General features: G+C 44.2%; 1 protein-coding gene across 7 annotated transcripts in view; it reads right to left on the bottom strand.

Annotated features, from left to right (window-relative positions):
* OSBPL5 (oxysterol binding protein like 5) overlaps positions 1–27,615 on the bottom strand; it is a 159,938-nt gene that overhangs the window by 100,417 nt on the left and 31,906 nt on the right. The window contains exon 1 of one of the 7 annotated variants that reach the window (XM_031614078.2): positions 25,536–25,956. The exons of 2 other annotated variants lie outside the window; for them this stretch is intronic. Coding sequence is in view for 1 of the 5 variants with exons in the window: in XM_031614076.2 (XP_031469936.1) it covers positions 1,594–1,605 (12 nt within the window). In the remaining 4 variants the exon portion in view is untranslated. 4 more of the 7 variants (XM_090140566.1, XM_031614079.2, XM_031614076.2 and 1 more) reach the window with 4 other exon arrangements.

Here is a 27,615-nt window from a genome sequence, read left to right as displayed (position 1 = left end):
GCAGGATGAGCTGTTGCTTTAGACGTTTCAGGATGAATCAGTTTGTAGACCTGTGCCTGCCAGGCCAAAATCATCTGTTCTTGTCTCCTTCTGTAGTTTTACTGATTTTCAGGAGAGCACTGTGAGGGCCCTTTAGAACGCAGCAATGCACTGTGGCAGTCTGCAGTGGCAATGTCAGGCTATTCACCATGGAGAAAACCTCGATGGGAAAAATAACCTGGATGAGAGCAGCAAGTAGAAGTGAACAAGGAGAAAGAAAGGGGATTTGTATTTACTTATTTAATTAAATCAAAACAAGCAGAGAGCAGGGAAATCAGAGCAGTCATGTTCCCACTTCAGTGTGGTTATTTAACTTACCCCTGTGCTCAGCCTCTGTGCACCTCAAGGAAGCCCAAGCCTTGCTCATCTGTTCCAGCCACACTCTAACAAGGAAGGCTTTCTAGATGCACCCATCACCCCTCCAAAGCCTTCATTTTCTCTCCTTTCACTTCAACATCAAAGATACATCTTGGTGTGACACTGATCTGCATGCAGTATGATGTCTATTATTAGGGCCTTTTCTCACAGCTGCTACCAAAGGAAAATCAAACAGGATTCCTCTCAATTAATTCTGCTGCTGAATTGGCTGGAAGAGTCAATACCGAGCACAACACTTCCCCATCACTGCAGAATAGATCAGCATGAATGCCAGGGCTCAGCTATGCAATTTATTCACATCAGCAAACACTTGTTCACATAAGAGGGCTCCCACTTTCAGTAAAATCACTTCTGCAAATACGTGCACTTCAGTGTGAGTGAACACTGCAACAGGAAGGCTGAAATAGCACAAGACGAGGGCTTAAGCAATCTAAATCATTAAGCACACACCTGCAGCACTCTGTGTTTCTCTTTACATGTCCTTTCTTCTCTCTTGCCTCCTAAAGTGCTTTTTACCTGTATTCTAAGAGCTGCCAGTGTCAGCTCTGAAGAAGATACAGGACCTAACTGTTACTCTCACAAATGGAAAGAAACTCAGCTTTAACTCTGCCAGCTGCTGTTCAGCAGAGAAAAAGCACTATCAAACCTGATTAGAATTCTTACAGATCAACATGAAATAGTAGTCTGTTAGCCAGCAGGCTAACATTCAACAAAGTGAGAATAGCAATAAATAAAGACAAAATTTAAAAAAGAATAAAAAAGGGTATTTTAGTGTGGAACCATATGGCCAGCTTGGAATTAATATACTGGCTGGCACCTATCAACCATGATCAAAGGTGTATTTTAAAACTCACCATAGCAACATCAAGATCCAACTACTCACCATCTATTTCTCAGAAGAACAAAAGAAGAAAAGAGATAAAGCAGCTAAGCCCCTACTAAATGCATTTTAACACTTCTTCTCAAAGCACATCTCACTTAACAGAGCTGGTGCAGATATGAGAGAGGAGCGCGAGGAAGAGCACCATCTACTCAGAAATTTGGCAGCTGTATCTATATTTTGGATCTACCTTGAGATTGGATAGAGCGTTAAATGTAGGAGGAGATGATAGAGAGGCAAAAGCAGCGTTGCTACCTCATACTACCTACTAGGTTGCAATTACAGGGATGTCAGACCTTTCTGCACATACAGCCAACCGGTTCAGCAGTGCAGCTCCCAGATTTCTGAGGTCCACGTTAATCATCACCACCAGAGCTCCATGGCAGACAGCTTCCTGTTTCACACCCTTAGGGGAGAAGGAATTCAATTTTTATGACGTATCTTCACGTGGAACCTTTCTCCATGGAGACAACAACAATATCTCAGCAGCTTAGCGATGAAGCCCGCTACAACACCAGGCTCAGCACTATACTGAAAGGCAGACTGTGCCGGCTGAGAGACCCTACTCTGTGCTCCAGGCTCCTAGAGGCAGTGCCCAGACTCAGTACCAGCTTCAAGTCACTGGAGTGTCTGGAGAAGGGCTGGCAGCTTCACTTCAGATTCCTGAAACTCGCGCATCAGGAAGAACAGTGCTCGTTTCTTAAGCTCCATTATCCCCAAAACCTTTGACAGGCTGACTCTATTGCCGGTGCCCCAGAACAGCCTTAGGTTGCTGCACAGTCTTTCAACTCAGTACCACTTCTCTCACTCACCCTGAGCAGGCTTAAATCTGTCAAAACACAAAAAGGGAGTGGATCCTTTGTTCCACAGTAGTTACAGTTTGGATATTGCAGATGTCCAGAGAAAACAGAAATGTAGACACGCAATAAAAGAGGTTCCTTTTATAATGCAGATTGAGGAATACTTGGAATCCCAACAAGTTCCAGAGATACAAAACAAAGAATAATTAACTCAAAGCTAAAAAGAGCCCCATTCCCTACACATACCTTGGCTTGTTTGTGCATATGCTCTCAAAACTCACACTCTGATTTTCCAGATTTTAACACTAAAGAGCAAACCAGAATCTCCAAAAACCCTGTGGCCAATTCAAGCTCCAGAATATGTGCAAATAGTTATTACTGAGAAAGTCTGCCTGGGACACAGACCGTGCTCATATTCAGAAGTGGGAAGTGATGATGGGAAGAAAAAATAATAAATAAGAAAAACCAACAGCACTTGGAATCTTCAGATACAAAGATATCATTTTCTTGGGCCTATTTATACTTGATGTAAAATCAAGTTTTGGATTCGTGTTTAAACTGGTTTCTGATGGTGTTTGACTGAGTAGCAGCAGCCAGACAGTAGAATATAGCTTAGTTTCTCAGCTCAGTTGTGGGCATTTAGCCCAGATGGAGCAAAGCCCTACAGAAGATCTTCCTGGGAGTTGTGCAAGGATAAGTTGACAAGCAACAACTTAGACTACACCAGCCAGTTCCAACCCAGCAGGAGCAACTTTCTTCTTGCCAATTACCAAAATAATAAACTACTTAAAATAAAAAAAAAAAAAACATGAGGAAAGGAAAGGATCTCAGTGATTCCTCACACTAAACTTGTGTGCTTGCATAATGCACAGGGTGCTGAAGAGGGGCTCCACCACTCAGGAGTGCAGTGAAAAGCCCTTTGTTAATTCTAAATCTGTTCATGCAGCTTCAGCCTGTGGATGGTCTGATGTGACCAACAAGCATTCCCAAATTGTCCTACTGATATATAAATCAGGTTTGCCCAGCATTATGAGAACTTGGAAACCTCAAGCTATTTGTAAAATAAGATTCTCAGATGATGGCTACCAGCTGCTTCTGATCCATTTTAGCAGTAATGTTGGTAAACAACTGTAAGGGTTTTATCAACAGAGGGTTTAGGGACTGAGGGCACCTGGAATAGCTCTACCTCTACCTCATACACGCTTCTGCTACTCAAATGACATCCTAGAAGTCTAGGGGACTCTTCCCTTTGGCTTGGAGATCTGACTGTGCATCCTCTTATAAGACAGGGCAAGAGGCTCACAGGGGATGGAGAGAAGCACTTGCAGAGAGTGTTCAACCAAAGGAAAGCCTGGTGCGGGATGATGAGATGCTGAGCTCTTGCCTCCTTCAGAGTTTGTGGAAGGTTTTAGGAGTGCAGTAGAAAACTGAGGCAAACTCTGCAATGCTTGGATGTTTAAAGCTTCCTGGCTTAGAGAGGTATGAGCCAGAGGCTCACATGCTAAACAACTCCCCAGCCAAGGCCAAGCAGAAAATATGATGTAAATGCTAAAGCATCAGCAGTGACAGTGAAACAGTGACTGTGCAGCCAATGCTGGTCCCCGATCTCCCACAAGAAGCCAAACAAAACACCCTGGTTACTATTTTCTTTTTTGGGTTGGTAAGAGGTTTCTGCTCACATCTCGAAACATCTTCACTCTCTCCTGCAGACTTCCTGGCCCTACAGCTGAATTACACAGGGTTTGATAAACAATCCAGTGCTAAAATCATGCTGGAGAGAAACAGGAGGATTGGGCCCTAAAAATGAGAATTCTTAGGGAGCCTGGACTGCACCTAACATGGCTTGGGAAATGAGGGCCTAATTGCAATGGCCTGGACTCTGACACTATGCTAAGATGCATAAGAAGATATAACATGGGCAGCTTGGTCAAATTCAGCTCAGATGGAACTAATGAGACTCATAGTAGACTTAAAGCTTTACACACTTGGCCAATTTTATACAATCTATATTATCGTGGTGGCAAGGATGCAGAAGAATTCACTTCCCCTGAAGATATGCTTGGTTCTGAGGCTTTTGTTGAATATCTTCCCAGGGATATTCTTTCATCCACATGTCTCATCCTGGAAACAAGAACTGCTAGGTTTTCTTTGACTTACTGGAAAGAAATGCTGACATTTGAAATGAGGGCTCACATGATATTTCTGAGAAAGACATTGCAAACTTGCTCAAAAAAGGCACTCTTGTGCACTCTCCAGTGCTGGATAGCCCGCCTTTAGCAATGACACAACCTCTTCTCTCTGCCACCCACTTAGGGATTCACATGACACTCACACCCAGACTTCCCAGTAAAGGGAAAAACACGCAACAAAAGCTAAACAAAAACAAAACTGAGGAGTGGAGGTAGTTGTGTTATGTACACTTTCTCCCATGGAAGCAATTTGTGCACACAGAACTGATTCAGGAGACTTGAAGACAGGTGAGATAAGAATAAAGTTAGAAAAACAAACTTTCATCAATCCACTCTTTCTTACCTGAAATGAATTTGTATAAGAGTGATTCCAAGCTCAAAAGAAAAATATTATTTAGAGATTCAGTTCAAAAGTCTGCTCTTCATGTTCTTCTCTGCCAAGATAATGTCTAGTATCCTACATTTACTCTGCAGTATTTGTAGATAGTAATTACACTATAACAGCATGAGAGCACCATAAGTTTAGGTGTTAGCTACAAGAAAAGACAAACACTGAATGAAAGTTCTGCAAAGGGTAAAAGCTCCCATTTGAACAGGAGCACAGGAGACTCACAATAATGAAACTGAGCTCTGATTTTTGTTGGTCAGCAATTACATCGGTGACCACATTTAAAAAAAAAAAAAAGTCTCACTCTGCTGTGATCAAATTTATAAGCAGTGTGATAACCCACAGCATTTCAGCCTAGAAACCTTACACCCCACTTGTGAAAGGTCCTCAGACAACCTGTCTCCTCCAGGCTTCCAACACAGCACGTGGGCTGATGATTTTAACACCAGGCTGATTTCTCCAAGACTGCTGATATGCTGATATCTTTCGCAAATGTGAAGATCCAAACCCATGAACTGCAATTACTGAGATTGCAGATGAATCCAGATTAGAGAAGTTACAGAACAGGTTTCACTCTGGTCTCTTTCTTCTTTTGGTTTTCATAAGCAGTTGTACACAGTTTAATTTAATCTGAAGGCAATACATTTTGTATTCTCTACGACTGTTCCACAACATGAAACAGAGCACAAGAACAGGAGATCAAACCACAAAATGCAGAGATGATCTGCAAAGCACAGTTCTTAGCTGAAGAATGCTGCTGGAGACACCCTGAACTCCCCTCCCACTGCGCATGCACAGCCCACAACCTCGAAAATCAGATGAGAGCTTAAGTATGTGCTACACTTACATACTTGCTTTAATTTAAGTTCTACAAGCATGCATGTAGAAAGTAAGATGTTTTTCTTCCTGTTCTGAGAATTTCCATAATGCACACACTGGTCACAATTTACAGCCCATCCAGTAAAGATTAGAAAGTCACCACAGCTGAGACCTTCAGGTGGGGGAAAATCAGAGCTCCCTGCTGCTTATGTTGCACGCTGATTTTTTTGCACAGGATCCATACATAGATAGGTCATGTAGGTAAGCTGAAGGAGAGTACCCACTTTCCAAGTCCTGTCACTAAAAATGCAAATAGCACAGCCTGAATTACAACTTAAGCCACTAAAAAGGGGTATCAAGGTATGGGGCTTCAGATGCAAGTGCCCCATAGCAGCTTCCCCACATACACAACATCAAAGCAGGCAGAGAAGGGAAAGCATTCCCGTGCCAGGAGCTGCCTGGAGCACACCTACTCATCTATACCTAAGCATCTCTGGCTGACAAGACAGTTGGAAGGAACCTCTGCCTTATTGAGCTGTGCAGTGTGAACTGCCCAGACTTTTCCCATTATACCGTGAAATACAAAAGCGAATAAATAGATAAATAAAAATTCCACATTCCAGGGAAAAAGAAGAGAAAAGCCTATTTTGGGCGACAAAGGTCTGACTTCTCAAAATGATGGATCTGTGGTCTTTGCAAGGAATCATCCTTGCAATGTGCAGCCCACATTACAGCATTCTGAAGCTATTCACGCCAGTTTGCCAATGCTGGTATTGTGTTTGTGTGCTTGATGCTTCTGGACTACTCCAGGATTTTCCCAGCGCTGACTGGACACATTCTTCTCCCAGTGAAGAGGGGATTGATTCCCCTTAGACTGAGAGGAAATGTAGATAATTGCTTCTCAGAAACATCAACAGTATTTCTGGGTCACTGGGGGGAATGGCTCGACCCTGCCCTTCCATCCAGTAGACCACAACAGCTACGCCAGCTCAATGCAGCTGTGTAGTGCCTGGTATTTATAAGGAATGTGACATTTACATTCTGATATTTGAAAAACATAATGCCCAATCTCTTCAAAGACCTGCTTTATTTGATAAGCATTACTCTTCTTCCCAGTTGGCTTTGGCACAGGCCACCCAGCACCATCATTTGCTCACGTGCAGTTGCAGCAAGGGGAGCCCCAAGATCTCGTCCCCAGAGATGCCCAGACCCATCCCCTCCCTGGGTCACTCCTACAGCCTTCTTAAAGTAATGGCAGCTTTTTTGATGATAAACAGTTAAAACCACCCAAGTATCAGAAAACTGACAATAGCGGTACCTTCCAAAATACAGTGATAATAGATTTTGTTCCTGCCCCAAATTCCTTCTGCATTCCATCTACAGGGTGTCTGCACCCACGGCTCTGCAGCAGTGGCTGAGAGATGTGCTGAAAAAGCCTGGTTTCAATTTTATGTAAGCAGTGGCATATTTCCACTTGAAAAATCCTGCTGTTTGACAACAGCATTTTGCCCCCTACCAAATAGAGCCCTTCAGGTTTTCCAAGGTATTTTGTAGACATGAAGGAAGTCTACAGTGCCTTGGTGAAAGAAGGTGATAATCATCCCTAACACACAAGGAAAAGAAGCCCCAAATAGACAAATCAAAATTACTTACAGATAGATTAGAAAGGAGCCAAGTGGTGACTTACCCTGGGTGGATTAGCACGAAGGAAAAAAGCTGCTGGGAGCCAGTTCCCACAGTGAATGAATGCAGAGGAGGGAAAAGGCCAGCAGCCAGAGGATCCACGCTGTGGAGGGCTGCTGGAGGCACCCTCTAACCAGACCGCTGGGAACTTTGCAAGGGAACTTTGCTAAGATACCACAGACCTCGATGTCTGTTTGTATACTGTGCTGAAATCCAGCAACCCATCCTATTTGAAGGGGACAACCTACTCAACTTGTTCTTTGCGACAAATAAGCTGCTAATGCTCAAAGATAGCCATCTTCAAGGTGAATGGTTCTCCTCTATATACATGCTTTCCAGGAAGGCAAGTGCAAATTATACCATGGCATCTACATACTGAGGTCTTGTTCCACCAAGCACACCAACAGACAAGGATAATGAAGTCAATGAGATCCACATCCTGGACCCCCCACTCACATCTGTATAGGAAAGCAAATGCATCAGTCTTTACTTGCAGACATTGCTGTCGCTGCAGTTTAATCATCATGGTGGTGATCAGTTGATGGCTGGACTTGATGATCTTAGAGGTCTTTTCCAGCCTTATCATTTCCATAATTAAAGAAAAATATGTGCACAGAAAGTACTATATTATGCTCTCCTTCAGATACTAAAATATGCAGTAGTAGTACATACTAAAATGAGTGTGGCTGCACATGGAAGGGCAAACCAAATGAGCTATAGGGGCATTGCCTGGGTTAGCACACAGACCACACATGTCCTAGAAGTTGCAGTCTGAGTTCATAGCATCATTTTTCAGGCACTAAAATGAAATGCCAACTCCAGGAATAGCCTATATTATATATGTGACAGTAATTGGAAAGGGGGTGGGGATATATAACCCAAATATGAAGTGAACTGAAAATGATTTCACAGATTCTGAACTAGAAATGTTGTCTGCTTAAATAGACATAAGGCAGAGAGAGGAAAATGACCTTGTGCTGCATGGCAGAGTGATTCATATGTATGAAAGATGCCACAAATTATCAGCTACTAGGAAAAGAACTGTATTGCAAGTGTAGCTCAGCCTCCAACATCTAACTCAATCCTAGTTGTAAAATGAGAAAACGTGGACAAAATAAAGTCAGTCCCCTTTCTGAACCTGATAATTCCCCACCTGATAAAAACGTAGCAGCACACACTGCAAGAGCTCCGAGACTCCAGGATGTATAAATCAGCAAAGCTCTGCTGTCACCATGGATGCTGAAAGTTAGTGGATTTTTGCATCAATTGCTCTCTTTCTCAAAAAAAAAAAAAAAAGAAAGAAAGAAAAAGAAATGTACCTGCATACACTGATCTCTGGCAGCATGCACACAAGTGCACATGCATGGCCATATGCATACCGAGATAAGATTCACAGATCCACTGTGCTACTGAGCACTTGAGCTGAGTGAATCTTAGCTCTGCCCTGCAGTGGTCCTTTTCCAGGTGTCCAGAGGAAAAGATCGTTTGGACGACAGAGTTGGAAAAAGCTCTTCTTCAGTTTATGCAACAAAGACATTTTCTTCTAGGGAGCTATAATCTGCAAGACTATAACTTTCACTTTCCAAACAGAGCTCAAATTCCTGCCCTTGGCACAGCATCATAGAGGACTTGCTTTCACTCACATGGATTAACTCTCTCTGAGCAGCTTACCAAGATAATTGGCACAGCCACTCCTTTTCTTCAAAGCTTGCTTCTGCTCACCTATTTTCTTTTTTCCTCCAGTGAGTACGTAATGAGCAACAGTGAGTACCTAACGTATAACAGTGACTTTAATTACCACTACATCAACTGGCAAGAGTGTTTTCCAAGATAATAACTGCCAATTAAACAAAACAAGCAAAAGCATGGCACAGTGCTGTATAAAAGATAAGTGTAAGCAAGCTGCCCCATGTACCAGATGCAGCTCAGCATGCTGCCACACGCTCTGCCTCCCTCCTGAGGAAAGAGACACAGCAGCCCAGGAGGACTGCATGCACACAAGGCCACCACGCACCCAGCCTACAGGTAAGTTGCTGCTCCCCATCACTTTCTATGGGCAAACCTAGCTTCACATTCTTACCTGCATGTATCTGTACAACTTACATTGGTTAAGTCCAATATATTTCATTCTACTGAGCAAATAGCTTCCATTAGTGCTAAGGCTACTCTTCATGAACTTGAAAGTTTTTGATAATATTTAAAAAACTGTTGGCTGTGTTTTGCGTTTTAACTGCTGCGGCTATGATTTGCCATTTCATAATCTCACATTAATTTTTTTTTCCTTTTAAACTCTAGGGGATTGCTTTGAAAGATGTTTGTTTGTCTGTCGAACTTAAAAAAGAAAAAAAGCTTTTCTTTTTGGTTGGAGGGAAAAGCCTGGAAACGTGAGATGAGTGTAAACTATCACTTTGAAAATTTAATAGTAAGGCAAAGGCATCCTTCACTCACATACATCTTCCTAAAGTTTCTACTTTGAAACTGAACTTCACAATTTCTCTGACAAGTCTGAGTTCTCTGAGACTGGCAATATTTTCACGAATGCTCAGTATTTTTTCTAACAAATAGATGAGCAAGGTACTTCTTGAGAAGTACTGTCCCAACTCTTTTGACTATACTTGCATACTAGACCTTCCATTTTGAACATCTATCTAGTTGTATGCAATTAGTCTCTCCAGCCTTTAACTGCTTACTGCGTCTTCTCCCTTTGGAGGAAAAAAGATGGCAGAATTGAGAGAAACTGTGAAGTCATGCAGTTTAGCCCAGTCTCCCACCAACAATTTTCAAAGGACAGCTCAAACAGCCTCTGGATTTTATGCTCGAACAAGCAGGTATGCAGAGGAGCCTGATGCCACATCTTATGAGAAAGCCAGATCATCTCCTGGGAGAACCAGGAGCCCAGTGCCCAGTGCCCAACAAGGGCACGCATGGCTCAGGAAGGCTCCCCTTGGTAATTTCCAGCCCACGCCAATTAAAAAGAAAGCAGATGATGGAAACAAGTTAAATGTCACTATTAGAAAGCACCTTCTCAATTTCAAGCACGCTGCTGAAGCTAGCATAGCAGCAATTAACGTGCCAGCCGTCATAATTACAACACAGGAGCTTGTCTCCATGCTTGCAGCTAGCTCTTCCTCCTCTCACATCTAGAGAGCTCTTTTGCAGCCGTGCTCAACAAAAACAGCATTCCAGACAGCTCTGCTGCTCTGAGCAGCATCTTGTCCTGATTGAGGATAAGGACTCTGAGACACTACTGCAATATATTAACAAAAGCACAACAACATGTCAGACATCTTGCTTTGGATGAACTGAGACAGCTGTAAGAGAAGGGAAACAGCCAGCAGAAATTTTAGTCAAAGATAAAATGGTAATGAAGCCTGATCAGGACCTACAATCGTTTACATACTGACCTGATTGCTCTACAGCAATTTCTTTTCCTATATCACCCATTCAAGTCTCAGGTAGGCAACTTGATAGCATATTTTATAAGTGAACAGTCAATTTCCACAACAGTACAATACAAAACTCTCAAATATTCCTCTGCTTCAGGGAGGAATGCTCATCCATCAAACACCTTGGTGCCATCCCAGCTTGCCACACACTGCAATTATTTGTTTTGGCACAGTGGATCTCCAGGCAGGCATGCTCTTACTTCCCCCAGCAACAGCATTGATAAAGGAGAGCATATAAGTTAAAGCAGTGTTGGGCCTGTGTTCATTTATTCTGAAAGGAATGGGATGTATAGCCCACTGCTATTTCTTTTCTCAGTATTGTTGTATTACTGCTCTCTGCTTTTCTTGCCTTGAGAAAGCACAGTGCTGAAAACGTACCTGGCCTGGCTCTCCAGTGTGTAAAGAAGAAACGTCAAAGAAAACCTTTCAATTACCACTTTCCTAGGGCTCCTTAGCATGCAGGAGCCACTCCGGATCCCAATTATCACCAGCTCTGCATTTCCATGCATGCATGGCTGGCTGCAAATCCGCATTCCCGTACATGGTGCAAGTTACAGCCACCATGAGTTGCCTCCAGTAATTTTCAAGGCAGGGTCTGTCAGAAAAGGTAGAGATATGGAAGAAAACATTGCCTTGCTGTGTGCAAGCCTGATCAGGTGTTTCACTGCCCCAAAGTGGGCAGAAGATGACAGTATGAAGTGCTGGAGCTCTGCACGCCATGGGGGAAACAGGGAGAAATTCTCTATCCCCATTTCAAACACATTTTCCACCATTTTATGCTTATAGGGCAGCTGTTCTTTTGTCTAATGGAAAGCTTAGAAATGCGTAATAAAGAGCTTGTTCACCTCCAATCCTTGTTCCAGCAGAGATACAGTTAGTAAAGCAAATATTTAAAAAGACAAGAAAGGAGGAAAAACATGCAAGTAAAAAACAAATTAATTTTCCCAGAAGGATATGCTTTCAGATGTGCTTGCAGCACTGCCACCAACTCCTTAAGTTCTGAAATCTCAACTGGGAAAACTACCAGAAATAAAGCTGTGCCATTCCTCAAGCAACTTTGGAGATGGCCAAGATGAACAAGATTCTCCTATAAAGAGAGTTTTCTTACAAATCCTAATTCAGACCACTGAATTGCTAACCAGCCTGCTAACAAGAACTGCCACAAGCCAAGGCTAGGGTACAGCTCCAGGTGCTGTAGACCAGCACCTCTTGAGGCACAGCCACACCAGCCCCTCTGTTGGACAAGGAGATGTTATGGCTGGGACTGAAGGAGCCAGACCTACATGGAGCAACATCACAAGCCAAAATCTCAATTGCACAGATAACTCAGGGTTTGGAATTGGGCACTATAACTTCAGGCAGCATGGCTGGGTCTCAAAGCATCACTTCTACTTGCACCTACAAATATAGCAGGTATCCACTGAACTCCAGTTCCTTTGCGTCACACTGTCAGCCTGTGAAACACAGAGGGCTCACAGAAAACAAGACCAAAATGAAAGCCCAAACACGTGTAAAAAGAATGATTTCACACGTTCAAGCAGTAAGTACAACTCAAAGGTTTGATTTGATAATTCCTGTTCCTATTTGTTTTTTTCCCCTCAGGATTTCAGTGAGATTTTGACTGATATGTAGAAAGAACCATTTTGAGCTAAAGAAAATGCTGGAAATACATAATCACTTCCTTTGAAAGTATTTAGACCATCTCTCCTGGGAAGGACTGTATCAAGGTAAAGAAGGTAACAGGTCTACCTGAAAAGGGGGATCAGGAACAGCAGCATGACAGCTCTGGAAAATAAGCAAAGGCTCCAGAATGTTGCAAGGCTGATAGATGAAAACTTGATTTAACTGTGGCTGCAGATTTTATCTTGGATTTTATCATTAGTAATAATGAAAGTTGCTGAAGCCTTCTTTATGTTTTGTCAGTATCACCTTAACCAGCAGTTCCTGAATGCATCAACATCAACTGAGATGTTTGTCCCAGGGAAAAAAATACACTGTGGTAGTTTCTAGTTTTGGCACAGCAAGACATCATCTCATATAAAGGGGAAAAAAAAGACCGTTAGCTAAAAATACCCGAATGAAAACAAAAGTATTTCAAGCGCTGTGTTATTACCCTCCCTTCCTTTTCTGTGACCCCATTTTTCTTTCCTGTGACCACTGAGATAACCTCTGATATTTGCATAACAACTTTTTCCTCCCAAAAAGAAGTGGGAGATATTTTCTTGAATTACATTTGTGAAAAACACAGGCTGATTGCTTTGTTGTTGTTAACAGTCTAGCCAAAGTCTATGAAGATGTAGGGAAAATAGCAAGAGGCCAACTCTGCAAATAAAAACACAGTGGCAGTCCATGCTGTACTTTTCCCTCCCCACTTTCCAGAAACTGCTAATTAAATCCAGTTTTAAGCTAGGGTGGAGACAAGCCACAGAAACTCCCAGGATGAGATAACACCAGAATGTGATCTGGGAGAAGTGGATCATCAATCAGCCAGACTTGCAGTGAGGATATCACCACCGTGTGCACACAAGCATTGCACAACATGATTGCCCCAGAGCACCCTGCCCATCAGCACCCTTCTGTTGAGCTGAAGTTCGGACCGTTCCCCCAGTCTCATTCACAGCTTCCACCTTGATTTCTCAGCCTGCCTAAATACAGTGCTAGCCAAATAAGTTAGGGGTGGAAATAAGTATTTTGTGGGAAACATGCTCCAGCACACAAGCCTGAAAAGCAATACCAGATGCTTTCATTAAAAACAAAAAACCTGCATCCTTTTTTAGGGAAAAAAGAGATCTTACTGGGAGAACTAACCTCCAAATGCAAGTCATCTTTAAAAAAAGGATACTTTAAAGAGCAAAAATCTTCAGTTTAGCATACTAAATATGTAAACCCTTAAGGGTTTCCTAATAAGTCTGTTAGGTATCCTGCACAAATTTGCTGGATAAAGAATCCTAACATGCTTCATAAAAAACCCATCGAAGAGCACACTGTGTTATTCTGCACAAGAATTACAAGCTTTCAAAATGCATTTAAATATAAGAGTGTAGAAAAGCAACAGTGAATGTGACTCTCCATATCCTGTAGGATGGCAGGAAGATGGAAGCACTCCTTCAGCCCTTGCACAGCCAGTGGCTCACCGCAGCACATCTCAGCATTTTACAATGCAAGTTCCTTCCAACCCAAGACATAATGTGACGTTCTTTGACAATGCTCTGTAAAAAAGTAAAATCCACTGAGTTGGCCAAAAATGCTTTCACTAAACTCTCTTCACTAAACATGCGAGATGCAAAAACAGTACTTTTTGGAAGAAATTCAAGTGGATCTGGCTCGTTTCCAACAACAATTAATATATTGAATTCTTGGGCAGCTAAATAAAGCAGCTTCTGCCCACTGAACTTTCAGGAAATGGCATTGTAGAAGGCTAAAAAAAAAAAAAATTGGCTCTATCAAAGACTATGCATTCTATTTCCCCATGCAGTCCATTCTACCTTCTCTTTTTCAAGAGTATCTGCATTTAAATTCATTTTGAGATGGTTTGGCAGTATGAACTACAGCACACAATTCCTCTGCCAATTGGAGCTATATGATTGTTACCATTCAGCTTTCTAGGCATGTCTTCTTGAAGTATCTCTACAGCCATCTAAGGAGAGGGAGCAGCAAATACTGCGTTATAAGAGAATCAAGCCAGCACTCTCCAGTAAGATTCTTTTATTCATTTCCTTTAAGAAAAACATAGCAGCTGCCCCACATCTTTGTGTAAAACAACACAACTCTATGACTTCACAGCACCAGCACTGGGCAGCCCACCACAAGCACCTGCCTCCCACACAAGCAGTAACCCCGTGCAGAGCTGGGGGCTCTCTTCAAGCTGGCGTGCACCCACACCAGCCCTAATAGCAGCCAACACTTGTGCCTACAGCCAGGCTGCCAACACTCATCCTCTGCCCCACTGCTGCTGGATTCAAGCCACGGCTATGCCTTCAACAGAGATACTCTGCCTGTATTGGGAACAGACTTTCAGGATTACAAGAAAAACAGTTCTGTGGTTTCAAACTGAAGCATCTCAAATAAAAGAACCAATAGGGAAAGCTGGGAGCAAAGTAAAAAAGACGCAGCTTTGCGTGTCACTGAGTTACTGTACTTCAGGTAGCAGATACTTAAGAGGTAAAATGGACAACCATTGCAAAAAATTAAGTTGTAATGCCTAGTGGACCAGAGGGCAGAAAGAAAATCTGAGTGATCTTAAATCAGTGTAATCTCATTTTCCAAGCGCCAATTTCTGATTATTTCTTTTCCTATTTTATTCAGTATTCAAGAAATTTCTTTCTAGCATCTTCCCCACACACTGCTCTGTATATCAGTAGCATACAGAGCATGTCTGGGATGCTCTAATTTCCATGCATTAATACCAGCAGGTAATTCATCTTTCACAGAGCTGTAGATGACTGAAATTGCATTCCAAGGAAGCACGCTCCCTTTAATAAGAACAATCAAATGCTATGATTTGTAGGAAGTAACTTTTTCCCCCGACCTTTTCATCACTGGCAAAATGTCAGCAGATTATTAAAGTGCAGGGAGCACAATCTATGATAAATAACCCCACATTGCTGCATAACAGACCCAGCACCCTCCTCCTCTGTGTTCAGACATACACCTTTGTTTTCCAAAACAATTGTGATTTACAAAGAATTACAGATTACTGATAGAGTCTGAGCACTGAGTGAAGTACCACAGGTGAGCATGATTTGCACAGCTTCTGCAAGCCTACACAAGATGGGAAAAGAAACCAAGTACAAACAAGAAAGCAACCTTACTTCTGTATGTGGCAGCTGCAAGTCCACTGCTGGCATAATATATGCTATCTGTGTGTGAAATACCATGAAAAATTGGAACCACCATGCAAATTTGGAAAAAACACAAGGCTGTCTTCAGTTCCTAAATCAACTGCACTAAGAGGTTGAAGATGTTCTACCTACTTACTTAATCAAAGACACTTAAAGCATCACCTGATCATCGACTGCAATTCCTTAGAGAGAAAACGTCAAAGCTGGACAAATGAATCTAGAAAGCAAGCTGGATTGAGAGAAAAAGCACTTTGTAAAGATAATTATCCTTCACATATCTTACTGAAGAGTATGAAAGAATTGCCAGCAGACATTAAAATGCACAGCATGTCTAAGATACGTAAGTTACTAAATTTGAGGTAAGAATCCCAGGCTAAAACACCGTAGCTTGCAGATAAAGTCAAATGAGACCAATAGGGTTGTTAATCCTGTCTCTTTAAGAAGAAAAATATTAAGAGTCCAAAAAACAAACTACAGCCTTCCAATGTGAACCCACTTAGCCACCATCCGAGCACACTGCAAAAGACCTCTCCAAGCACCACGCTGTCCTTCTCCAGCTTCCTGAGTGCTGCACCTCACCACACTATAAGCAAGCAGCATGGCAGCCTGTGGTGGACAGCTTGTGCTGCTTGGTAAATATTTCCAGCCTCTGAAGACTATGTTTATTCTCCTCTTAATTATTCCAAGGTTCTTTTCCAAAATCAGCGTGAAGAAAAATTTCCTGACTGACTTCTGTAAACTATTTTTTTTAATATAATTTCATATGCTGTTTCTTTTACCGATGCTCAAAACTAAATGGTATAATATTTACAATATTGGAAGTCTCTCATCTGTAGTTTGTCTCAGAGACTCACTGAGCCAATGGCTTATAGCACAGTAGGGCTGCCCATTAAAAATAATACTGTATAATTCCAGGCTTCCTGCAGGCATCATCTGTATGTGCAGTTCCAGTCACGTTAGAAACATTATTAAGAGCTACAGTATTTAACTCACCATTTAATTTTTACTTGACATTAAATGAAAGCAAAGAGAATAACTAAAGCAGCAGTGGGAAAATAAAATAAAAGATAGAGATGAAGATTTCCCACTAGCTTTATCTAGAAAGTAAACAAGCATTCTCTGCCTTGAACAGAATGGGCAGACAAGGCCAAAAAACCTAGAAAAGAGATCAGACTCTATTCAGGCCCTGCCTTGTAGGTGAGCAGAACAGGAAAATATAAAAAAAACAACCACTCCAAAACTGACTTGGCATTCATCATTTTTTCCAGTGCAGAGATACAGGGATGCAAGTCATCTCCCCAGAGCTGCACAGTATCCATGACAGAGGTAAGAACAACCTGAATGCAAGGCCAAACACTTCAATCACAAAAACTGTCCTACTTCCATTGCCTCCGCCTGTATCCAGAAGTACAAAATCACTGGCAGAAGAGAGAGATGAGAATATTTCTCAGGAGCACTTCTAACCCTAGAAGCACACTAGTAGTGAGTGGCACAGCTACACTCACTGTGTAAAGCTCTCAATGTTCAGACCAAGCTATTTGGACCGAGGGTGTGAACTTCTGGTACTCAAAATATTCAGCTTTCTGAAGTAGGGCTGACGAAGACCCTCTGTTGAAAGAGGCAAAAAAGCCCCTTGTTGCTTAATGCTTTTTAGATAAGGGGTTGGAGTGCTCAAGGATGCAATTCCCACACCACCTCTCCCCCGAGAGTGACTGGTTCACATCCAGCTCAGAGCAGAAATGTCAAGGACCATCATGTGCACTCCTGATAGACTTGGAGAGGTAAGGGAATAGCCTGAGTGCAGCTCCCAGAAGACAAGTACTCAAATAGGACAAGTCCCTGTGGATCAGCCTGGCAGTGCTCTGAAGAGAACAGCCACAGGAGCAGGCAGAGGGAACGTTGCAGAAAAGTGGTGGCCAGGACCCCATGGTGCAGAGGTGAATTAGCAAGAGAACTCACTGCGGCTTCATCTTGACAGCTTCAACTCCTTTAGACCCAGTGAAGACTCGCTTTAAATAAATTACTTTCATCCACAGGGAGAAGCAAGTTTGTAAAAGCAGCTCCAAGCAAAACACAGCGGTAAGCTACACCTCACTCTGCAGCACAGGCAAAGTAAGGAGAGATGGAAGCCTGTAAAGAGCCGTGCTGCAATACAGCACTGTCAGAGCTGACTCCTGCAGCAGCAGCACCCTGCACAGTGCCCTGCTCACCCTGCTCCAGGCTCACCGTGGAGCTGCCTCTGGTTCTTCACTCTGTACCCACTGCCATTTCACTGGGAATGCCTGTAGCTTCCTCCCACAAACTGCTGCAGCCCTGAGGTACAAATGGCAGTAAGGTCTTCCAGCAAGGCTTAGGACCACATTGGTGCAGGTTTTCGTTTTGGCTGGAACAACACTTCAATCTCTCTCCCTGCTATGGCTATGGTAATACTGCACAGCTACTCATTATCCTTATCTTAACTAGAGAAGCCCCTTTCAATTTAGCACTTAATGTAATTATGGCAAATTAAATCGTGTTCAGAAGAAAATCTTATTTTACCAGAGCTATTATATTACCTCTACAAAACTGTCAGTTAAAAGCTATAAAAGAATGGGAGTTTGTATCTGCTCAGGGAGCAGAAGAGTGAGAAACTGAAATTTGTTTAAATTCTATTTCCAAATTCAATACCACGTCTCCAAGGGAAAATGGTAGACTCTCAGTAGCAGCACAGTGACCCTAGCAGTACTGAAACACTTGAACACCAATTCTCTGTTCTTTCATATATTATTTATTTTTAATATGAGGATTTGCATTTCACTAAATACGGCAAACAATTGCCTTTGTCCTTTCAACAAAATTAGCTCTAGCTAGAGATGTACTGCTGACATGTGAGAGACGCAGAACAAAAGCAGCTGGCTGCCATGAAGTCAAGTGGAAAAAACACATTCACTTCAAGGGGTTCAGGATGTCAAATACAGCATGGGAGATGAAGTCAGGGAAGCCAGAAGGGCACCAGGTAAAAAACCATGTGCATTTACATGTCACCTAAGAAACATATGATAAGTGTTAAAAGCTTGAAGAACTGGGTATTCCAAACACTGACTCAAGCAAAAAGGTTCCTGTTTAGAGTAGTCCTATTAAGTCAATGTGATTTCATTTGTGAGGACAAATTGCAGATATGGATTTCACGCCTATGCACACCTGTAGCACGGAAGACTGAAAATTGCAAGCAGAGATTTCTGGAAGCACGGTCTGTTTAAACCAATTAATTTCTACACTATTACCAAGGGGAGGGGTGTGTGTGTGTGGAAATAGGCAACACATTACAAGAGGTACCCAAGAAAGGTAGATACATCTCAGTATGGTCAGTTTGTGTTCTCATGAATAATAAATGCTAGATTGTAATATTTTGAATTGATATTAGAATTTTAACATGGTGCAAGCATTCCAGACGTAGGGAATAAAATGTTAAGTAGGAAGTATATTTATCATCTCTCTGTTCAACAATTGAAAGAACATTAGCAATAATAGCAGCAGGCACTAAAACTGCTTCCTGCTAACCATAGATGTTGTTGGTCACAGCAAGGTTGATATTAATGCAATAAAGTCAGATGATGACAGCTTTACAGCAGAGAACAACATACTGGACATTTCTGGGAAAAGAATCTTTAGCACCATGGGGATTATTTGGGTTAAATGACTTCTGAGTCACAGCTGGTTGTTCAGTGTCTCTCACCCGGTCTCTATCTCCCTTTTATTTCCTCATGAGGATGTGTCTGTTTAGAGAAGAGGAAGAAAGTGGCACTGCTGCAGCCGCTCTTCTCTACTTCAGAGTTAACACCCAGTATCTTGCTACACAATGAGATTTGTCTCATTTATATTAGAGAATAACCTTGCCAAAGCCAAAGCCACACTGCCACATTGCGTGAACTTACAGAATGCAGACCTTGACACCAAGGAACCTGTAATCCAAGCAGACACAAGCCAAGACAAAAAAAGACAAAAAAGGCACGTGGAGGCAATGTGACATATCCATGGCCACACAGTTTATCAGGGGCATTTGTGGGCAGGAAACACTGCCACACTTCTCAGATACGCTCATGGCTATGGCATCCTGTGGCTTTGCAGCACACCCCTCCCTCTTGGAAGAGCACCTATGCTGAAGTTCTACAAGCCAGAACTTGAATACCAACTCATAACTCAGGCTTGGTTTACACGGCCTCTAGCCCTGTTCAGGCAGAGCTAGTGGAGTGTGCTGCAGTGCACAGGTGTATGAACAAATGAGGAGAGGGTACTGCAATGTGCCTCCACAGCCTGCAGTCCAGAGAGAATTTCAAGTGATAACAGAAGAGTAATTACAAGCAACGAGACCTGTGTTTCATCAGACACACCACCAACATGGGTCCTATTTTGCATTCACCAACCCTGAGCTAAAAACAAACAAAACCCCAAAACAACTCATTTAAATCCTTTTTTTTTTGTTTTCAAATTATATATTTTTTTCACAGTGGTGCAAAGAGCAAGACAAGGAGGTTGGACCAAATTAACAGACATTAAAAGACAGTGTTTTTAAACCCAATTTAAAAGCACAAAGATGGTTTATTTTATGCCAAACACACCTGTGCCCTGCTCTAGGCTGATAATAGGGAGTACCACAGAAGACACTTTATTTTACTGCCTTCCCCTAGTGCTGCTGTAGGTATGGAGCATTCAGTGTTTGCAAAATGCCCTCATAATCCAAGTGAGAATTTACTACTTTATAGGGAAAAAACACTGATATTGCTCAGACTTGAACTATCTTTGACCCACATACGAAAAAAAAAAAAATAAAAAATCATGATCTGAAAATCCAGATTTCTTTCCTCAGTAAGGTAAGGGGGAAAAAATATTCACTGTATCAGCAGCTACCAGGCTTGCAGCATTGTGTGAGCTTCTATTCAAAGCAGCACAGCAAGAAGCAGCAGAAAGATTCATTTTATAAAATGTAAATCTCGTCTATTTGCAGCCATGCCAGGAGCTTACCAGAATAAACCCCAAAGGCCCAGCATTAATCCCACTGGCAATTTCACATTCGACTTCCAGGGATTTTACAGATGAGCCAGCGGCGACTCCCTGAGCAAATGGTGTGATATGTGATAAATTGTCAGCAAGCCTCATCACCCCCCTCTACTACATAAAAGCGATTCTCTCCTGATGCTGAAAATCATATTAAAACACACCAAAATAGTTGTGGGGTTTTTTTTCTTTTCTTTCTTTTCCTTCTTTTTCTGCCAAGATTACCCATGGTGAGCATTAGCAACCCACACCATGCTACATAGCAGAGCTTCCCTTCCTCTCCTCAGTGGGACGTGGCAATTGTTCACTGCAAGGAAAGAATTCCCCATAATTATAATCTGAAGAAAACAAAACAATCAAGCAGTGGTACGCTGGTGTAAGTTTTGCACTCCTAACTGACATCAAACAACGCAAGTAACAAAAGCCAAACTGTCTCTGCACACTGAAGGTGGGAAGGAGAAGCACCACATGAGCATTTGCCTGGAACAAACTGCACTGTCATGGAAGTTAAAAGTATCTTTTAGAACAGCTTTGTGTTTTTGCTGTGGGAAAACTGAGGAGCTAGCAAGACCCAGCTTTTGTGCTTGAAATGCTGGGCTGGGATGCAGAAGAGCAAACTTCACATTCAAGCTTTCCACTCAACATCACAAAATGAGACATTTCAGCACTCAGTGCCTCTCTCGCCTGTCTTAGGAAGAAAAGTATCAGGTCTGCTTTTATCTTAGCCTTTGCTGATCGGTTTTGACAGAGTATCCTTTGGGAGGATAGCACCACATTTGGGGAATACACACAGAATTGCCACTGCGTTATTCCTTGGGGGCACAATTTCACATTGATGGGTTTGCTGACAGATGAGGCAGGACGATGCAGGCAGACTTGCTCCATGAAGATTGCTACACACATCCTGGCTTACTGAGAACCCGGGTGTTTCTCTCTTGGCTTTAGTCAAAAGATTTGATGTTGACACTGTAATCATAAAAATAGTAACAACTTTGCAAAAACATCCAAATTCACACAGCCTGGGCAAGGAGTTTAACAAAGCTCACCCAGAAATGTATCGAGACTGCCAGCGTACCAGGGTTACAGAGGTTGGCCTGAGACACAGCCACAGTGACACACCACCAGGCAGGAAGCCCAGGAACACACCTATAGACAATGAGAGAAGCCTTTCCAATCCAGAGGTTTGATTTATGCATGTAAAAGTCCTCTGGTACAAAAGGAGCATAAAGGAGACAATGGCACAATTCCAACTGCAGCTCTATGAGAACAACACCACTAGCTGAGATTACCAAACAAGAAATAGGTCTGAGATGTGTCTCTAGGTTGCAAATCCAACCACAAGTAGCTGGGCTATTCTGACTTGAAAATAAGCCCTCTTTTCCCATTTCTGTCCTTTTGTGACCAAGAGAAACCATTTAAGAGTAACTTTCATCAATCTACTGTCAGCTGCTACCCATTTTGCAGAATATCCACCTCTGACCCCATGGTCTTTTGGCATTAGACACAGTACCTACAGCCTAAAGCAAGCAAAAAGACCCTACATTTTGAAACAGTGCTCAATGCAGGAGTATGGAAATTAGTGAACTCATGAAGTAGTCTCACCTTTAGAGTCCCTCAGTGATAATACTCCTGACAAGTAGACATTACTTCAAGAACTTTTTGCTACTCCCAGGCTCACCTGATCTACACGCTTGGCAGAAAGCATCAACAAATCCATTTTTCTCCAGCCACCTCCAGTGAGAAGCAGTGGGCAGAGGCACTTCAGCAAGGAATGGCAGAGCTGCTACTATTTGAAGGCTGGCTTAAAATACACAGCATGCAAAGATGTGCTGTGTCCAATTAGCATCACAGCAGAAGCACACGGGTAATAGATTTTACAGGCTGGAAAATTGCTCTTGAAGAGTAACTAATGAATGCTGCTCTGGAGAAGGCAAGCAGGTACCTTCTTGCCTTCCAAGAGGCTGCAAAATGAGGGCAGTGTGTAGCCAGGTCTGAGGAGAGCCACTTCACTTGGGATCTGAGACTGAGTCCTCAGCAGCTTATTTTGAGAAGATCTGGGCAGGGCAAACATTGCTCCCCAGCCCTCTCCAGAGGCTCAGCAGCTGCTTATCAAAGGCTGTTTTTCAGGATGGTTGTCTCCTTCCTCCTCACACAGCCAGCACAAACCACGGTGCTGAGGAGGTCAGAACCTGTTATTTAGGCACAACCTGGTATAGTTAAATGCACCGCAATCACACTGCTCCACATGCAGCAGCAGTACCTGGATGAGTCTGCTTGGTCTCCACTGCCTGGTGCTCTGCAAAGCACAGCAGAAATGCCAGCAGCAAGTCAGGAGTCTGAGTGAGGAGTAAGCAAGCCCAGCCCCAGGCTGAGACAGGCTGGCAGAGCAGGTCCATTTCACTCCTGCTGAAACCAACACGTATTTGGCATTCGGATTGTCTGTGCCATTCCCTGAGCTGCTGCTTGTGTTTCCTTCACCTTAGTAACCATGGTGGGAATGCACAAACACCTACAGAGTGCTGCCAGAGACGTCTCCCATTGAAGCGTGGAGGCGTGAGGAGCGGCATTTCTGACTGAGAAAGTACTGTACTATTAACGTTCCAAAGGCAGGCAGGCCAGGGGAAGAAACACTAAATGTAGCTTTTTCCTGAATAAAGCACCGAGGTCAAATAGCACAAATCCATGCAGCTGCAGAGGGAGCTCTGTGCTCCATGGCTCAGAGGAGCTGACATGCTTCACGGCAGTCTGAGTTTTGCCTCTTAAGCCCTGATCTGATCCTAAGCAACCTTCTGCACCAGTGACAGTCTCTAAGTGGCTGCCTGAGGACAACAGGTCACTTAGACATGAAGCATGGCTAACCCAATTCAGACTGGCATAACTAAAATTTTTATGATCTGCAAACACACTGTGAGCAAGTCAAGTCTGAGCTGTGATCTGAATGTAGCACGCGATGCTCCAGACACTGTCCATTACAGACTGTGGGAACAGCCTTTCCCTAGAGGCATCCGAGATTCCCAGCTGCAGTGCTGCACTGGACACAGAGCCCTTTTTCTCCTGCTGGAGACACAAAAGAACCTCGCTAAGGTGAAGTACCTAAATCCAAGCTAAATACCTAACCCAGCAATGAAAAGTGAACCACCTGTACTGTACAAGCCTCCCTCCCACTCACCTGATGAATCAGTGTTGCAATAATGCATAGGGAAATTAAATTAAGTCCCATGGAAAGATTACAGCAGTAAATCCTCCTTTCAGTTATATCCCTGCAACAGCATGATTAAATCATTCCTCAGATTTACACTGCCTGCTTCACTCCAGAACAGGCAGCAGGCAGGACTAAGGCCTGGCATTTTTTTCCCCTTGAATCAAGGAATTGCCATCCCTGCCTCAATCAGCAGTGGCACAAAGTAAGCCCAGGTGTCTGACCACACTCCCTGGATGCCCCATCTCCTGAGCCAGCTCAGCTGTGCCCTCCTCACCTGGCTCAGGGGCACCTACCACTCTTGCATCAAGAAAGCTGACCAGAGAGAAACTGCTGAGTGTCTGAGGGCTCGCCTCCCTCCCTGTCCGGCACTCCACTGGGGAAACCTGCCACCAAGGAGGACAGTTGGCAGCTGGGGACATACACAGCGTGGCAGCTGCTCACTGCTGTACAGACACTGCAGAGAAAGAAGGAATATTTTGCCAAGAAAGATACTACCGGATCTAGATAAAGGAAGGAGGTAACTATACAGCTTAAAGGCATAACTTCCCTCCTCGTTATTTTAAACAATGGTTTCTCACTACTGCACTGTAGGTTTGTGCAGTGCTTGAAAAATATGGTTGCTGATCCACCAGACTACTAAGTATGTGCTTACATATTTTGTTCTCCAGGAATACTGCCTCACTTCATTTGGTTCAAGCTAAAAGCATCTCCAAACTCCGATCTACAGTCTACCTGGTTTTCAGACAACAGAACATATGGTCCCCAGTCTACACACGTACCTAAAAGTAATTACCAGCCTCATTGGCACATAAGCAATTAATATGAGTGGAGACAGTCTCCCAACTGTTTCCTTACCACCCTGGAATAAATCCATTAAAGATGGGCCCACCGACCAGACGTGCTCATGTCCATACCAGCTATGTCACCTTCAACACTCACCCCATACCGTGCAGCCACACACCTCCACCCAGCCCTGCCACGCCAGAGTGCTGCACGGGGACACTCCAGAACCCTAAACAGATCACAAACAGCAAACGCCTTTGCTTCCACAGCCCAGACACAAAGCACAACAGCGGCATTACCTTCTGGGAGCCCCCAGAGCTCAGCCTCTAACAGCAATCACTTTGCTCATACAGGCAGCGAGGTATCTATCACGTTCTGCTGAAAAATAAGCAGCCGCCTGTCTGCGTCGAGGGTTCTTTTTAGGGGTTGTCTGGGGGTTGCTGGCTGTCTGGGGGCAGAGGCTGCGAGGCAGCCAAGCTATGAGCCGGAGGTGGGAGATCCGGAGCGCCTTACCTGGCCGGGGCGAGCCGGGCCCCGAGCGGCGCCGCCTTCAGCACGCCGCGCCCCTCCACGCCGCCCGCATCGCCGCCGGACCGCAAAGCGTGGGCTGCGGCCGAGGGCACGCGTGGGCCCCGCGGAGCCGCACGGAGCTACGGGCCGCGGCCGGACAGCTGGTCGGAGAGGCGGCGGCAGGAAATACCAAAAGACTGATCCAACCACGCTAGGGAGGGAGGGAAGAAAAGGGGGGAAGAGAGGAAAAAATAGAAGGGGAGGGGAAATAAAAAAAAGGAGGAAAAAAGAAAGGAAGCGTGCAAAATGCGGGCGGGATCGGCGCGGAGCGGGGGTCGGGGCTTCTGGCTGTAGCCTCCTTCCCCCCCAGCCTGGCTCTTTCTTCTCTCCAACACAGCGAGAGGCTGAAGCCAAAGCGAGAGCCGAAGTAAATAAACAAAACAAAAAGCCCTGAGCGGCAAGGAGGCATACGCACCCCTAGGAAGGCAGCCAGCCGCGCTTGGGGTGCGCCGACTCTGCGAATACGGTAACAGAAAAGCCAACCTGCAGGAACGGCCACGCCGAAGCCTTCCAGCTGCAGGAGCGCTTGGTCTCAGCATCCGGCCATCCTCCTCCTCCGACGCCGTGACTCGAAGCGCCCAGGCGATGTGCAGCCCTGACACGGAGGCGGGCGCGCTCCCGGCTTCACGCGTGCATGCAGAGCGAAACGATCAGCCCCGCTGCAAGCGGAGCCCCGAGCTCCTCCAGACGAGGATGACGGCCCTGTCGGCGCTGGTCTCAGCCCCCCGAGGGAGGCAGGACTTGACGGGGGATCCAGTGCAATACGGTGATCACAGTGTGGCACGGCCCCACGCGGTTGACTGCCCCTGCCTCTCCTGCTCCCCACAAATCCCACGGGTCGGTGCTGGACCGGGGCAGGAGCTGAAGCAGGACTTCACACCTCCTCCACCGCCATGAAGAAGATAAAGCCAAGCATCCACCTGGAACCCGGGTAGTGGCAGAGTTAAAGGACACCCAACTTTCTGAAACCAAAATCACATGAGGGGATAACGTGACCAAATGTGTGTCTGACTTTCATCCCCAAGCCTGAGTCACCCATTTACAGCAAAGTGTGATGTAAAGCTCAGGCTCACGCTTCTGAAACCAGAAGTGCTGAACCAGATGCCTGAAGTGCCCTGCTTCCCCACCCTTAGCAGGAAAAGGCAGATCCTTTTTCTCTCTAGCACACATCCTCAAAGCCAAGGCCCAGACCCATGGGGCTCCTCACGCTGTGCAGCAAGGCAGCTTCCACTCTAAAGAGCAGCCACTCACTCACAGATTTAAGAAAATCAAAATTCCTCCAAAACAATAATCTCAGCTTGAGCGAGGGAAGCTTCTCTCATCCACAGCCTCCAGTCAACTGCAGTCAGACTATGAGGGTTCACCCCATGCCACTCGTGCCCATGTTGCTAACGTTACTCAGTAAAGGCAGTTATTTACTGAGCCCAGCAGGATGCAGAGCAACATGCACCGTGCCTGGCTGGGAATGGATCAAGATGCAGCATCTGTCTGTACTCTTTCCTTGAAGATCTAGTGCAAGATAAGACTATAAACAGATCATAAACTAGACCATAAACAGATCAAGCATGCTAAAGCTGCCGTCAGTGCTTAGGCAAACTTGGAATAGCCCAGCGCCCTGCAAAACATGCCCACATCAGACACTGCAGGTGGAGTAGTAAGCCCCGTCACCCTCTGGGCCAAATTCCCACCCACAGCAAAGCACTCAGCACCTCCTGCAGGGACTCAGCTGCTGGGCTCTGATAGGACTTTTCTAGATGGTGGATAAGAGAGAAAAACAGCAGCACACAGCTAAGTCTCAAAAAGAATGGCAAATCTATAACATTACCACAATCTCTTCTATTCAAGAGCTCCCACAGCCTTTTTCTTTCCATTAAATAAGCTCCAGAATCACTTGCATAGGTAGGTAATTATTAAATTCATGTGTATTTGTAGAGATTTCTGCCATGGTCTGCAAGGTGTAGAGCTCTATGATGATTCCAGCTGCCTTCAGGTTGGTGAGGATTTTGACTTAATCCTCACCAAGACTACAGGGTATTTCTGTACTGCATAACAGGGCATGGTCCAGCAGTGCCAGAGGAAGCGTTTGGCTAAAGCTTTCCAGTAAAGGATTTTCTTCTTAGACAATCATCCCATGATTATTTCACCATTCCACTGCCAAATTAGTGTGCAGAACTCATCTGATAAGACTGAGCATGCAGAAGTGCTCCTGTCAAACAGGTAGAGGGCTTCAAAAGGGACACACTTAATGCATTCCTCTCTGCTCTGGGACAGTGCATGTGACATTAACAGCATGAACAATCAGAGCAAAATACTCACTGGTGAAACTGTTAATATTTTTCATGTAACATGGAACCATCAGAGTAAATTTGCATCAGGCTGATGCTTTGCATCACGTGGTCATGGCATTTCTGATGTGGTCCAGGGAGCCCTGAAATTGGATTTGCTGTGCTTTCAGAGCTTGCACCAGATGGGTCCTCAGACTCTGCGTTGAACAAGAAGAGTTGCATCCATCACTTCCCTTTGGATGACTGCCACAGACAAGACCTGGACCCATACTCTCCTT

This window comes from Phasianus colchicus, chromosome 5 (assembly GCF_987193195.1).
Source record: "Phasianus colchicus chromosome 5, bPhaCol1.hap1.1, whole genome shotgun sequence".
Classification (NCBI taxonomy): Eukaryota; Metazoa; Chordata; class Aves; order Galliformes; family Phasianidae; genus Phasianus; species Phasianus colchicus.
This window is presented reverse-complemented; position numbering and strand designations above follow the sequence as displayed.